The sequence below is a fragment of the Anneissia japonica genome, unplaced genomic scaffold (assembly GCF_011630105.1).
Source record: "Anneissia japonica isolate Jap-2015-1 unplaced genomic scaffold, ASM1163010v1 scaffold287783_len325500_cov191, whole genome shotgun sequence".
NCBI lineage: Eukaryota > Metazoa > Echinodermata > Crinoidea > Comatulida > Comatulidae > Anneissia > Anneissia japonica.
Genome location: NW_022695987.1, coordinates 146023 through 160306, shown reverse-complemented (window position 1 = coordinate 160306; position 14284 = coordinate 146023). Strand labels below are relative to the sequence as shown.

The 14284-nt window shown below is 32.8% G+C and overlaps 1 protein-coding gene across 1 annotated transcript in view; it reads right to left on the bottom strand.

Annotated features, from left to right (window-relative positions):
* Positions 1-14284, bottom strand: part of LOC117101673 (hemicentin-1-like) — a 156154-nt gene that overhangs the window by 32345 nt on the left and 109525 nt on the right. Inside the window, exons 6-9 of the mRNA XM_033241702.1 lie at positions 6701-6712; positions 2724-2801; positions 2106-2141; positions 1665-1688 (exon numbers count right to left, since the gene is read on the bottom strand). Coding sequence (XP_033097593.1) covers positions 1665-1688; positions 2106-2141; positions 2724-2801; positions 6701-6712 — 150 coding nt within the window. The remainder of the gene's footprint in view (positions 1-1664; positions 1689-2105; positions 2142-2723; positions 2802-6700; positions 6713-14284) is intronic.

The following is a 14284-nucleotide window of genomic DNA, read 5'->3' as shown; positions in this document are numbered from 1 at the left end:
TAGCATCAAAAAACCCAGGGCAGTCTTCAAAGCTTCTGGGAACTTGTCCCTAATCGCCCACACAGTGCAAGATGGGATGACCCTTCTGTCAGATTTCTTTAGCCTGTTAAACACCTACCAAATGAAAGACATCGATATCCAACATGTCGGCATTTCCTGTAAGAAGAGAAGTACAATAAAAAGTTTGAACAGACTAGTTAAAAAAAATCAGAGTGACACTTCTTACACCATTCAAAAACAATTAGTATTGATATTACAATATCGTTATAAGGAATTAATCATTCTGGCACTAATCATCAATGATAATTTTTATTGAAAATTTATTACTTCATTAATATAATACTTTTTTGTAATATAAAAATAAAAATTTATTTAAAAATTACAAATGAAGACAAATAATAGACTATCTTGTTTCTCAATCTTTTCTAATGTACAGTAATAATAATGCCCCTGTATTTTGACCATCAAAATGGCTGGACATTTGACCCTCTACTAGTTTTTGATCCAGCATGGAACCAACAGGGCCACGCCTAAGGCAGGTGGTTGTATGTCTGAGCAGAATGCCGAAAATTAGTCTTTGAACTAATCTGAATACTGTATATAACCATTGTCAATGTATCATGCAGAAGCTAAGTTCTGTGCACATTTTTCCAAGCCATTTTCTGCGCAAATTTGAGCTAGTTTTCAAGGTATCATCCAAATTCCACGACGAATAAACTGGCATTTTAGTAATGCTGTAGTAGTAGTAGGTCCTAGATAGTTCCATGGACCTAATAATTAGCATGTAAATTAATGTACTTTATTTAAAATAGTGTTGTTTGTTTGTCTAATGTTTGAAATATTATTATTATATAGTTTGTATGCTTAGGCCTAAACTAGGGCCCGGGGCCTAGGCCGCGCCGGGCAGTAGAGTAGGCCCTAGTATTCCGTATTCTCTACATACATACAGTAGTACAGTTACTGCACTAAATGCTAGGCTATGCCTACACAGGTAAGACAAGTTGGTATTAAACAAACCTATTTAACGCCACTATTAAGATCACCACTTCTAAGACTTCCTTATCCAAACCAGCAAACATATCTTTTTGAAAGATTCATTCTTCAAAAATGCCTTCGACTTATTATATTATTATTATTATTGAATATTTTCGCCAGTCCTAATTTTCCAATTTTCCGCTCGCGACGACCAATCTCATCAGTTGGTTGTGTCGTTACCAGCTCGTTACGGTTGAGTGAATCAGCTGACTCCCTGTCTAGTGCAAATTTCCGAAATAAAAACTGGGGCAAATCGTTATTTTACACATAATTGAGACATTTTCATAAGTGAAAACCCATATAAATGAAAAGAACGGCCAAATTTACATTGGAATATCTAAAGTTTGACACGATTTTTTATGGGGTTACCGAATGCAAGCCTTTGAAAGTCGGTACATTTTAGGAAATTCCCTATCTTATAACACTAGCTCAAAATCCTGTAGCACCAGTTTTTTTTGGGACCCAGTTCACCAGCCTCGTTTTCAAATACCGCGCTCCAAAATCGAGTGCCGTCACCGTCATTGTGGTCGCCCATCCCTCTATTTTAAATTAAAAATTAATCGTTTCATCCCCGCACTTCCCCTTTAAACAAAATGTTTTTCAACTTAATAATGTTAAAGAGAACTCACCAATTTTAATGTTTCCGCTTTGAGCTAAAATAAAAAAGATTAAAATCCATGTATTAATTCTTCTTTCTTCATTACTTCAAATCTCATAGTTAATGTCAATAATGTTAGCATTTATTGCATTCATAGTTACTGTCAATAATGTTAGCATTTATTTCAATAAGATTAAATTATTGCATTGTACTTAGCAGTGACATGAATAAGTATCAAACTAGTACCACTTACTAAACATACTTGAATAATATTTAATACAATTATCAATAATAAGCATTTGAAGTCTTTGTATATCCAATCTCAGTGTTACCAATAGTTCCAGTGTTCACAATGATTACAGCCCTCCCAACCACCCCCACCCCCATTTACAGTAACAATGAAGATGAAAATGATATCAAGTATCATTCCATCACAATGAAACACAAAAAAGTAATCACATTATTAACTCACTAATTGGATGTTTCTCACGATGATCAGCAAAATAATCTGGAACAGAATGATTGATTGATTATGATATTATTGTGTGCATTATACAAAGAAAAATGGCAATGTTTTAGGATTACAAAGTATACTTGAAAACAATAATGTTGCCTGTAATGTACAGTAAGTAATAAATTAGGTTTAATAATGTCTAATACCTAACATTAAAACTGGTCTGTGCTATTGTTTAAACATGGACCTATTAATAAGAACATGGACTTATTAATAGGTCCATGGTTTAAAGAAATGTTTGCTATACATAGGCTACACCCATTGCTTAACAATAGGCTTACAGCTTCAAAGGAACTTTTTTTGTTTTTGTAGGTAAGCTTTGATCAGTAGGGTAAGAATGCTTTGATCTTTATTTTATTAATAGCTATGCCACCTAGTAGAGGTAATGTTTTGATTGGTTAAACAAATGCTCCCCCCCCCCCCCCTTGCGCCGCCACTGGTAATGTACTGCAAACCTTAATATATTACTTTGACATGCAAACCTTCAAACAATATATAATTATTGTAATTTTATTACTTCAATCTTATAAATGAAAACTGGTAGAGGAAATGAAGTATAAATACAGTCAAACTTACCAGCTTTGATGTACACACAGTGACCTATCCATAGAACCACAATAACAAACTCAAGAATACCGCCAGTCCAAAAGATAACTGTGCAACAAGTCAAAACCCAAATTAATGATATTTTTTTTCTTTTTAAGAAAAGAGACAATAAAATACACTAAATACAATTGCTTTTATTTTTTTTAATATACCTCAGAATTTTTAATTTGAATTTTAAAGTAAATTTTATTGAATCATATGAAAATGTTAATATTTTAAATCTTTTAAATTATGCCTATTTTACTATTGAACTTCTTAAATTTTTAACTTTTTAAAATATTTATATATTAAAAAAAACTGTATATTCTGTGAGCATTTAGTTGTTTCTTGTGAAGGGCCCCCACTTGATAGTGATTAAGTTCACTTTTGGACTACGGACTATACCATTGTAAGTTAGGGGAACACAATGGATTATTTGTCTTGATCTTGCTCTTCTAAAATATGTTAGGCTGCTAGGGGTTGTTTGTATCAATTGTGTATTATGAATAAGAAACTGGGAATAGCTTATAATTACATTCTGTATTCCCTAGTTAGCGACGAGGGGATCCCCATACAGTGGCATGTGCTAGCTTGGCTTGGAACATTTTTTTTTTTCAACAAAACCATTAATTACTCGACTAAAAATTATTTTTTGAGAATTTTACTCTTTCTTTTACAGCGTTATTTCACTTTTTCACTTGTTTTATTGCATACAACACAAATATTCAATACAACATAATTAAAAAATTACAACAAAAACAGATATCAGTATTATTATTTCTCCTTTCTTCTTATACCTTATTCTTACACCTATGTGACATTTAATACTTTCTAATTTTATAAATTTTCACTAACAAGGTTTAATATAATTGTGACATATGGAGCCAGAGAAAAAAATGAGGATTTTTTAATTTTTTGAATTGCAGGCCTATCTTATTATCAGGAAACTACTACTTATAAAAATTCATATATAGGAGCAATGATTTACTTAAATTTACAAATAACATTAATTTTGAATACAATATTGTACATTATACTGTAGTTATAGATATTTTAATCTTTGTGTTGTTTGCAATAAAAGGGAGGAAAGTGAAATAAAACTGTAAAAGAATCAGTGAGCAGTGAAAATTACTAATTAATTTCAATTTAATTGACTAAAAAACACCTCTTATTTCTAGAAACCTCCAAGGCTGCCAATTTCCAATTCATAATGCACACATAATAAATGAAGATCAATAAATAATGACAGTATTGTGATATTATTTAATTATGATGAAATGAAAATTAATATTATCAGTATCAGTATTGATACTGGATAAATAGTAAATTTTGACTGGAAGAAAAATACATTTCTAGAAACTGATCAATTGATTAAGGAAAGCAATCCCCCTAAATAAAGCTGGAAAAAAGAGAAGGACTTAACAACCTTTGACCCATAATACTACTTAGGGGTCGTTCCACATTATCACCATTTTCACAAGTGTACATACAGAATGCTAGAATGTTACACAATAACATATGCATAAACATGTTGATTGAAATAACATGCAATATGTAAAATAATGATATAATTATAATGATGAAGATGAATTCAACATTTAGTCCTACTAAAGAAGTCGAACTAATGGTTATATGTAACGAAACTAAACAGGTACGGTACCACAAGGTAACTGCCCCAGTCTAGTTTTATTTAACAGTATGTCTTTCAAAAGTGCTGGGCTTAGTACCATCCCAACATAACCCCCCCCCCCCCCAACCCCCCCCCCCCCCCCCCCCCACCTCATTTAAGCAACCAAAACTACACCATTAAATAAGAGAAGAACTTCATCAATGACCAACAATACGTCAATGAAAAATGAAGAAGGATACTCGGGATGTTTCAGGTTAATTCGACTCGATACGATACCAAGTTAAAATTATTAGGAACAAGAGCAGACACTTCGACAACTTGTGATGCTTGAGAAATTAAAATTATTGTTGACAACAACAACAATAATAACAAATTAAATATATCATACCAGCATTATTTAATTTGGCCTAAGCCTTGTAATGTATCAAATAGAACCTACATTACTACGTTTACTACTTAATCCAAAGCAAAACTTAAAAAATAAACATTCACAACAATGCCAACAAACGGCAGAAAAGCGTCACAGTAGTATGAACAATTACCCCTTGTATTGTTTTGTATTTGGATTACTGGATGCTTATGCCTAAACTAGGCTACTCACACATTCTACTTCACAAAGCATTTGACTCCATTTGCAGAGAGAGTCTGTGGATGATCATGAGCAAATTTGGATGTCCAGACAAAATCATAAACATGATCATAAACAAAATCATGATGGTATGGTAGGGTATGTCACTGACAATGGCACCTTCAAAATCACAAATGGCACTAAACAAGGTGATGTGTTAGCACCCATTCTATTCAGCATGACATTTGCTGCTATGTTGATAAATGGTTTTAAGACTGAAGACCTTGGTATCGATGTACGTTTACCGCCTGGATGGGGCTTATTTAACCTAAGACATCTCCGAGCCAGGTCAAAGTTCAGCCATGTCAGGATCTGTGAACTACTCTTCGCAGATGATGCCGGACTTCCTGCAGATTCTTACATAAGCATGCAGCAGAACATGAATTCCTTCTCTAAAACCTGTTCAGATTTTGGCCTTGAAATAAACACAAACAAAACAAAAGTAATGTTCCAACGTGCACCTGGTTGTTCAAGCTCATGTGAACCAATTGTAGTAAATAGTCAACCTCTCGAATATGATGACAACTTTACCTACCTCGGTAGCACCCTGTCACATGATAACCTGATTGATTCTGAAGTGAATGCCTGTATTGCAAAAGCCAGTGCTGCTTATAGCAGGCTAACAAACAATGTCTGGAAGCGCTGAGGAATAAAAATGAATTACCAAGATCAAAGTTTATCAAGCCATAGTACTATCATCACTACTTTATGGGTGTGAAACCTGGACAGTCTATCAACGGCATGTGCGCAGGTTAAACCACTTTTATCTAACTAGTCTACGCAAACTACTTAATATTACATGGCAGCAGAAAATAATAATAAAAAGCTGAAATGAAAAGCATCTTTGCCATCATCAAGCAGCATCAACTTCGTTGGACAGGCCACTGTGTCCGTATGCCTGATTATCGTATCCCAAAACAGCTGCTTTACGGCGAGCTATGGACAGGAGAACGGTCCCATGGAGGACAAGAAAGCGGTATAAGGATACCATTAAAACATCACTCAAGCAATGCAACATAGATGAGCAGTGGGAAAATGCAGCAGTAAACCGCTGTAAATGGCGTACTTGCATCAAAGAAGGTACAGATCACTATGAAAAAAATCGTATATCAAAGGCACAATATAAACAAGCTTCAAGAAAAGAACGTTTAGCTACGCCGTGTGCTACCACTAAACACCAGTGTCCTGACTGCAAAAAATACATCAAAGCAAGAATTGAACTTACCAGCCACAGTCGCAAACACACAAAATGATGTTGGTGGTCACCTTCGAATCGAAGGACGAAATACAAAAAAAACAAAACTTCATAATAGCAGCCAGAACCTATTGTTTGCAGAGCAAGATCAAGACCAACAACCATTATTATGCAGCCCCTTACAATGGTATACGCTAGTCCATTGTGTATTAGACAGGAATGGCTTAAGTCGTACTGTACATTCTAAGCCTAATTTTATTGTATATATTTATATATACAATATATATATATATATTGTATATATAAATATATACAATAAAATTAGGCTTTCTAAGCCTAATTTTATTGTATATATTTATATATACAATATATATATATATATTGTATATATAAATATATACAATAAAATTAGGCTTAGAATGTACAGTACATTCTAAGCCTAATTTTATTGTATATATTTATATATACAATATATATATATATATTTATATTGGCAAATCTGAAGTGGTACTTACCAATATGGATACCTGTGGAAGAAATAATAAGATGGAAATAATTACTGCTGTTTCTTTGATTACTGCTATATATTATTTATTATTATTTCGACATTCTTATATCTATAACAATTTAATGATTGATTGAAAAGGCATCACAAGCTTTAAGTTTTGATGCCCTACAAAGAAATAACAATAATAACTACAAAATAAAAATAAAAAGATAATAATAGAAGACAATACATTTATAAATCATGATTCTCGAAAAAGGGTAATGATATTATGACATACTGCATACAATGGAAAAAAAGTAAAAATTGCCAGTTTTATCTATATTTGTTAAGTAGTTAGTTGTGTATTTCTCTTTTAAATAAACTAATACTTTGTAGATTTTTTATATTGTGTTCTAAGCCATTCCATATTTTGGTGCCTCTATAGCTGATACTGTTTTGTGCCATTATTGTTTTCATTAATGCAGTGGTAAAGTAGTGGCTTGTAGAGGTTACCGTTGAGCAAAAGCTGGCCGTTTCCGAATATGGCATTTTTCTTTTCAGCGTAAGCCAGGGTCATGTTTCCAGCTAGTTCTTGTTTTTTCCTAACATCTGACTTGGGTAAATCTTCCGTTAACGTCATTAAGATCAAGACCATCTCGTAATAGGGATTGTAATTTGTCATGTGTTTTTTTAGTGGGATCCTCCGAATCGTAGGTTGAAGCTCCTACAATAGCGTTCCTGTTTTATAAGTGCACTCTCTATTTCCGCCATTTTTTGTTTAAAAGCCCCCTTTTTCTTTTTGTAGTCCTCCATTTTGTTAATTTTATTTTCAATTGCTTTATATATTCTTTTGTTTCATTAGGGTAATTCCGTGTCAAATCAACCAGAGGTCCCAGGTCGACCGTCTCCGATTTTTATGAAACTTCTTAAAAATGATCTACTATGTGAAAAATCAACATACACAAAAGATTAGCCCTACTGGATATGTAGTTTCCGAGATATTGACGCCCCCAAAAAAGGGGCGTGGCTCTTCAAGATTCGCAAATGCAATTTCCTCCAAATTTGGAAGCTTATAACTTAGGATTGGTAATAGCTATCAAGGTCAAACATGGTATTCTAACTTATATTCCTCCATATCAAACAAATATGGCATCATTATCTGTTATCCCTTCTCTTTTGAAGTTACCTGCACTCAAAATAGCCACATTGTTTAACGATGCAATTTTTTTGTGATTTTCAATGTCACCCTGTGTCCATATGAGTGAGTGTATACAGTACATCTTAAATTACAGATATATTATCTATGGGTAGTTGCCTCTAGCCACCAGCAAGCATAGGCTGATAAAATGAATTAAAATGGAATGGCATCCATTCAAAGTTGGGACCAGCCCTAAAAAAGTGAAAAAAGCCTATGTTTCCCATTAACGGTTCGTCGTGTGGACAATTAAAATCTTTTCTTAAATTTACACCAGTTAACCAGATATATTAGATCTAATTATACACCAAATTTCAGCTTTGGTTCTCAGCTCCTTCATGGTTAGATACTATGTTGAAACTACACATATTGTAACATAATCGGAAATAACTAAATTTTTTAAGAGTTAGGTAATTCCATGCCATGGGATCATAGATTTTTAAAATTTTTTATACTGACAGTTATTCATGTGAATTGAAAAACGTGAAATTTTTAGACTCCAATTCCTGTTTGTTTTCCCATAGCGGCAGTTTGATGTAAAAAGGGGGCGTGGCACAAATTAGTGGACTGTGAAATTAACTTTGATTTTCGTATGCTAATATCTTTGGAAGTATAGCGCCTATAACCTTCAGATTTTGTGGTGTAGGACATCTTTTGCTGCTGATTCCAAATCTGCAATCAGAAAAGTTGTTTGGGAATAATGGAAAAACATAGTGCTTTGTGTAGCAACAAATATATTAGGACAAAAGAAAAAGAAAGTTAATTATAAAGCTTGGTTTGATAAAGAGATTGAAGAGTCCATTGAACAGCGGCAATTAGCATGTAGAAGGCACCGTCAGTATTTAAAGACAAAAAACAATCCAGAGTTTAATGCAAATTACTGTCAAACACTGTGAGAAGAGTATCAAAATAAACGCAAATACTGTAAAGGTATAATTAAACAAAAAATTCTAAAAAAACTAGTTGAGAGATGTTCCCACATAATGGAAAAGGGTGGTGCACAAACAAAAAATTTTTGGACAGAATTAAAAGGAAAACAACATCCTAGAAAAATTAACTCCTTAATTATCCCTGGAACTAATACAACTTCAGATCCAGTACTCATGAAAGAAGCACTAAAGATGCATTTTGGTGATATTAATGAAATTTGGGAAGGGACTGAGATATTTAAGTCACTGAGATATTTAAGTCACATATTAATCAAGAGAACCCATTAGTATATTTAGATAAGATAAATATATCATATGAAGATGTGATTTTTGCTATTTCTGACTCTAAAAACAATAAGAGTCCAGGAGCAGATTCAATTACATATGAAATTATTAAAAATGGTGGAGATGGTATGGCCTCTTCACTATTTAAGTTGTTTTCTAGGTTAGTTGTAATTGAGTCTGTTCCTGACAAATGGAATGAAGGTACTATTATCCCATTATATAAAAAAGGAAATAAACATGATCTGAATAATTATAGAGGCATTACCCTTAATTCATACGTGGCTAAAATTTACAACAAAATTATTGCTTTAAATATATCCTCTTTTCTGGAAGAACATAACATTTTAACAGAGGTACAGGGAGGTTTCAGAATGAAAAGAAGGTGTGAAGACCATATATTTATATTAAAAAGTATTCTTGCTACAAGGCAAGCACAAGGCAAGAAGACACACCTTACCTTTTTAGACTTTAAAAAGGCTTTTGACTCTGTATGGAGACAAGGACTTATACAAGCTATTAAAAATGTAGGCATAAAAGGCAAACTTCTAAATATTATTCAGAACATGTACTCCAATGTCAAATGTAATGTTATTTTTAATGATATTAAATCTGATGTTTTTGAAACTAAGGAAGGAGTTAAGCAAGGTTGTCCACTTTCACCTATCTTATTTTCTATATATATATAAATGAACTTAACAAAATCATTAAAAAAAGAAAATTAGGAATTTATATTTTCAACGCGCAAATTGGAAATTTATTTTGGGCCGATGACGTTGTTTTAATAGGTGAAAATGAACATGACCTTGAACTACTCTTAGATGCAGCTGCAGAGTTCTCAGAACTCTGGAAACTTAAGTTTAATTTAGAAAAATAAAATCACAGGTATTAATTGTTGGCCAAAGAGTAAATAAGCTGAGAAAATGGAAATTAGGTAATAACCTTATAAGTGAAACAGATAAATACAAATATCTCGGTACAATTATATCAAGAAAAAACGATAATAATCATATTGAAGAGGTTATCAAAAAAGGAAATAAAGTAATTGCCTATATCAAGTCAATTATCGATGGCCAAGATATACTATATAGTATAGGATACTATGGCGATTTATTGTGGAAAACAATTGGTCTTCCTACAATAAACTATGCATGTCCTGTTTGGGTCCCGGGCAGTAAACAGTTAGTTAACAAACTTGAAAACATGCAATATCAGATGGCTAAAATTATCCTGAAAGCACCAAGGAATGTTGCCCATGAAGCTTTACTTGGTGACTTAGGGTGGCAATCTATGGAAACGATTCAAAACAAATTTAGAATAAAATATTTTGATAGGCTTAAAACTATGGATGAGGATAGATTGCCTAGACTACTATGTAAATCACTTATGGAGGTTAGATCACTTACACGATGGAAATGGATTGATAACATTAAAGCATTATTAGACAAATATGATCTAAATGATATATATAATACTGAACCACAAAATACTCAGTGGATAAAATCTTTTAGTAATATGATCTCAGACATCTAGATGTGTATAAACTAAAAAATCATCACTGAAGGATTACATTAAATACAAAAATATACAAAATTTAGAATACTACCTTTTGGACAAATTGAATTTTAAAGGTACACATTTAAAGTTTAAAGCTAGAACTAATGTTCTAGATCTTGAAGGCAGAAAACGGGCATGGTCAGATACGTACTCGGGCCATTGTATTATTTGCAAAAAAAGAGAATTAGAAACGGTCGACCATTTTCTATTTGATTGTGAAGGTCTATCCTCTATTAGAAATGCATGTTTTGAAATTTGAAAACCGACTTGTGTAAAATTAATAGGTACTTTTGGGACATTTTCTTAGAAGGTTCATGTGAATTTAGGCACCACTTACTTTTAGATAATATTTTTGATGCATACCAGAATATTGAAATTTGTAACATATTTGATAACCATTGTAAAACATATTTAATAAAAGCAATGACTGAAAGAACTGAACTAATAAAAAACATTACCACCAATATTTAATTTTTAAGTTATTTACTGTACTTATAAACTTATATTTTTTTTGTCATTTTTATTTATTTATTTACTTTATATTCTGTAATTGAATTCTCTCTTTTTTTTCCTTTTTTTTAAATTTATTTATTTTTTTTTTAAATTTTATTTTTTTAAAATTTATTTATTTACTTTTTTTTTTGTACATTAAGTTATTCCTTAATTACTACAGAATAATGAGAGTATTTGTTTTGTTTGTCCAGTATTTTTTCTTTATTCATTTATCTTTTCAATAATTCATTTTTATATGTTGTCAGTTGTTGTTTTGTAACTGTTGTACGGGTCGAACCTCTCCTGCGCGAGAGTGTTCCTCTGTTATAAAAGAGAGAACCAATAAATCTTATCTTATCTAATCTTATCTTATCTGTAGCATGTACCATTGTGGAATAGCAATGGTCTAAAAATGGGACAAAAACCTGCCTGGACAAACTTTTTGCATTTTTGGAGGGCTGTATCTGGGGCAAATTTTAAGTTTAGTTAAGTTTATTAATGTGTATATACTGGTAATACTGGTGGGTTAGGATTCCTAAAAATTTGGAGATTAAAAAAGATTTACTTTTTGAGTTACGGTTACCTGAACAATGGTCCAGACACATATTTTAACATAATCGGAAATAACGAAAGTTGCTAAGACTTGGGTTATTCTATGCCATGGGTCTTAGATGTTTTGCACACTGACAGATATTCATGTGAATTGAAAAACCTGGAATTTTGAGACTCCAATTCCTGTTAATTTTCCCGTAGCAGCAGTTTGACATAAAGGGAATGTGTGCACAAAATAGTCCGCTGCAAACTTAACTTGGATTTTTCATATCCCTATATCTTCGGAAGTTCAACGCCTATAACCTACAGATTTTGTGGTGTAGAATAACTTTTACTGCTGATTCCAAATCTGCAATCAGAAAAGTTGTAGCATGTACCAATTTAGAAAAGCAATGGTTTATAAATGGACAAAAACCTGTCTGGACCATTGTTCAGGTAGCTGTAACTCAAAAAGAAAAACTTTTTTAATCTGTAAATTTTTAGGAATCATAACCCACACCCAGTAGTACTTACATATATATAGTTATAAACTTAACTAAGCTTATTTTCCCCAGAAAAGTTTCCCAAAAAATGCAAAAAGTTGGTCCAGACAGGTTTTTGTCCAATTTGTAGACCATTGCTATTCCACAATGGTACATGCTACAACTTTTCTGATTGCAGATTTGGAATCAACAGTAAAAGATGTCCTACACCACAAAATCTGAAGGTTATAGGTGCTGTACTTCCAAAGATATTAGCATACGAAAATCAAAGTTAATTTCACAGTACACTAATTTGTGCCACGCCCCCTTTTACATCAAACTGCCGCTACGGGAAAACAAACAGGAATTGGAGTTTAAAAATTTCAGGTTTTTCAATTCACATGAATAACTGTCAGTATAAAAAATTTTAAAAATCTATGATCCCATGGCATGGAATTACCTAAAAAAAATTTAGTTATTTCCGATTATGTTACAATATGTATAGTTTTCAACATAGTATCTAACCATGAAGGAGCTGAGAACCAAAGCTGAAATTTGGTGTATAAGTAGATCTAATATATCTGGTTAACTGGTGTAAATTTAAGAAAAGATTTTAACTGTCCACATGACGAACCGTTATTGGGAAACTTAGGCTTTTTTCACTTTTTTAGGGCTGGTCCCAACTTTGAATGGATGCCATTCCATTTTAATTCATTTCATCAGCCCGTGCTTGCTGGTGGCTAGAGACAACTACCCATAGATAATATATCTGTAATTTAAGATGTATATACTCACTCATACGGACACAGGGTGACTTTGAAAATCACAAAAAAATTGCGTCATTAAACAAAGTGGCTATTTTGAGTGCAGATAACTTAAAAAAAGAAGGGATAACAGTTAATCTGATGCCATATTTGTGTAATATGGTGGAATATAAGTTAGAATACCAAGTTTGACCTTGATAGCTATTACCAATCCTAAGTTATAAGCTTCCAAAGTTGGAGGAAATTGCATTTGCGCATCTTGAAGAGCCACGCCCCTTTTTTGGGTTGTCAGTATCTCGGAAACTACATATCCTATAAAGCTAATTTTTTTTGTGTATTGGTTTTTCACATAGTGGATCATTTTGATAAAGTTTCATCAAAATCTGATACGGTCATACTGGGACCTTCTTGAAATTTGGTTGATTTGACACGGAATGACCCATATGCAGATTCAATGGCAAATTCAGATGATTTTTCTATGTCTTTTTATGACTTTTCTAGTTTGGTAAGCCTTTTGTTGTATGCCTGTAGGGTTTTCTAGGACTTTGTCCAGCTTACCGTTAAGTTGGCCTGACAGTTTGCTTAGTTGACCGGCTAACGTTTCATCTAGTTATCCAGGGGCGAGATCCTCATATTGGACTCCACGGGTGGTCTGGCCTGGGTTGTTAAGTCATTGGATTTTGCGCTCGCTCTGGTTTTGCTTGCCATATTCACTTCAAATATTGATTTAATTGATGTTTAGTTGTCTTTTTAAAGGTGATGTTATACTGGTTGGCAATTTAATCCGTCATTTAAAGCTATATTCTCCTTGTTTGCACGAAGTTGGTGTTCACTCTAGTCACGAATTATCCCAGGACCAAAAGCTTTTGTGATAAAGACGAAACATAATTTGAGTACTTTAACCTACAGAGTTGTTTAAAATATTTATAAGCATTTTTAAAATCATTGTGATGAAATTTAATTTGGTACTGCCTAAAGAGTTTACGTTTATACTTTCTTAGCCTTTAAGGCTTGGCAGAAGTCTTTATCGAACCAGGGTGGTAACCGTTTTTCTGGGAGTGATTATAGGAACAACATCTTTATTAGCAGCTAAGACAAGTAGTACGGCAGCTTAGAGCCATATTTGGACTTAATGTGGACGTTCCAGACAAAAGCACCAAATTTTTTTTACATGCTCCTTATGGTCATAGCATTCAATTTTTGGTAGGAACCACCTCATCCGAGGTCATTATGGCGGCCATTTTGGATTTCCAAATGGCCGCCTAATAAAACTTATGTTTATCTATATCTCCGCTTCTAAACCACTTTGAATTATAATTCTAATGTCTAAGAGTATGTTTATATGATCGAGGAATACCATCATATCATTTTTGACCTGGT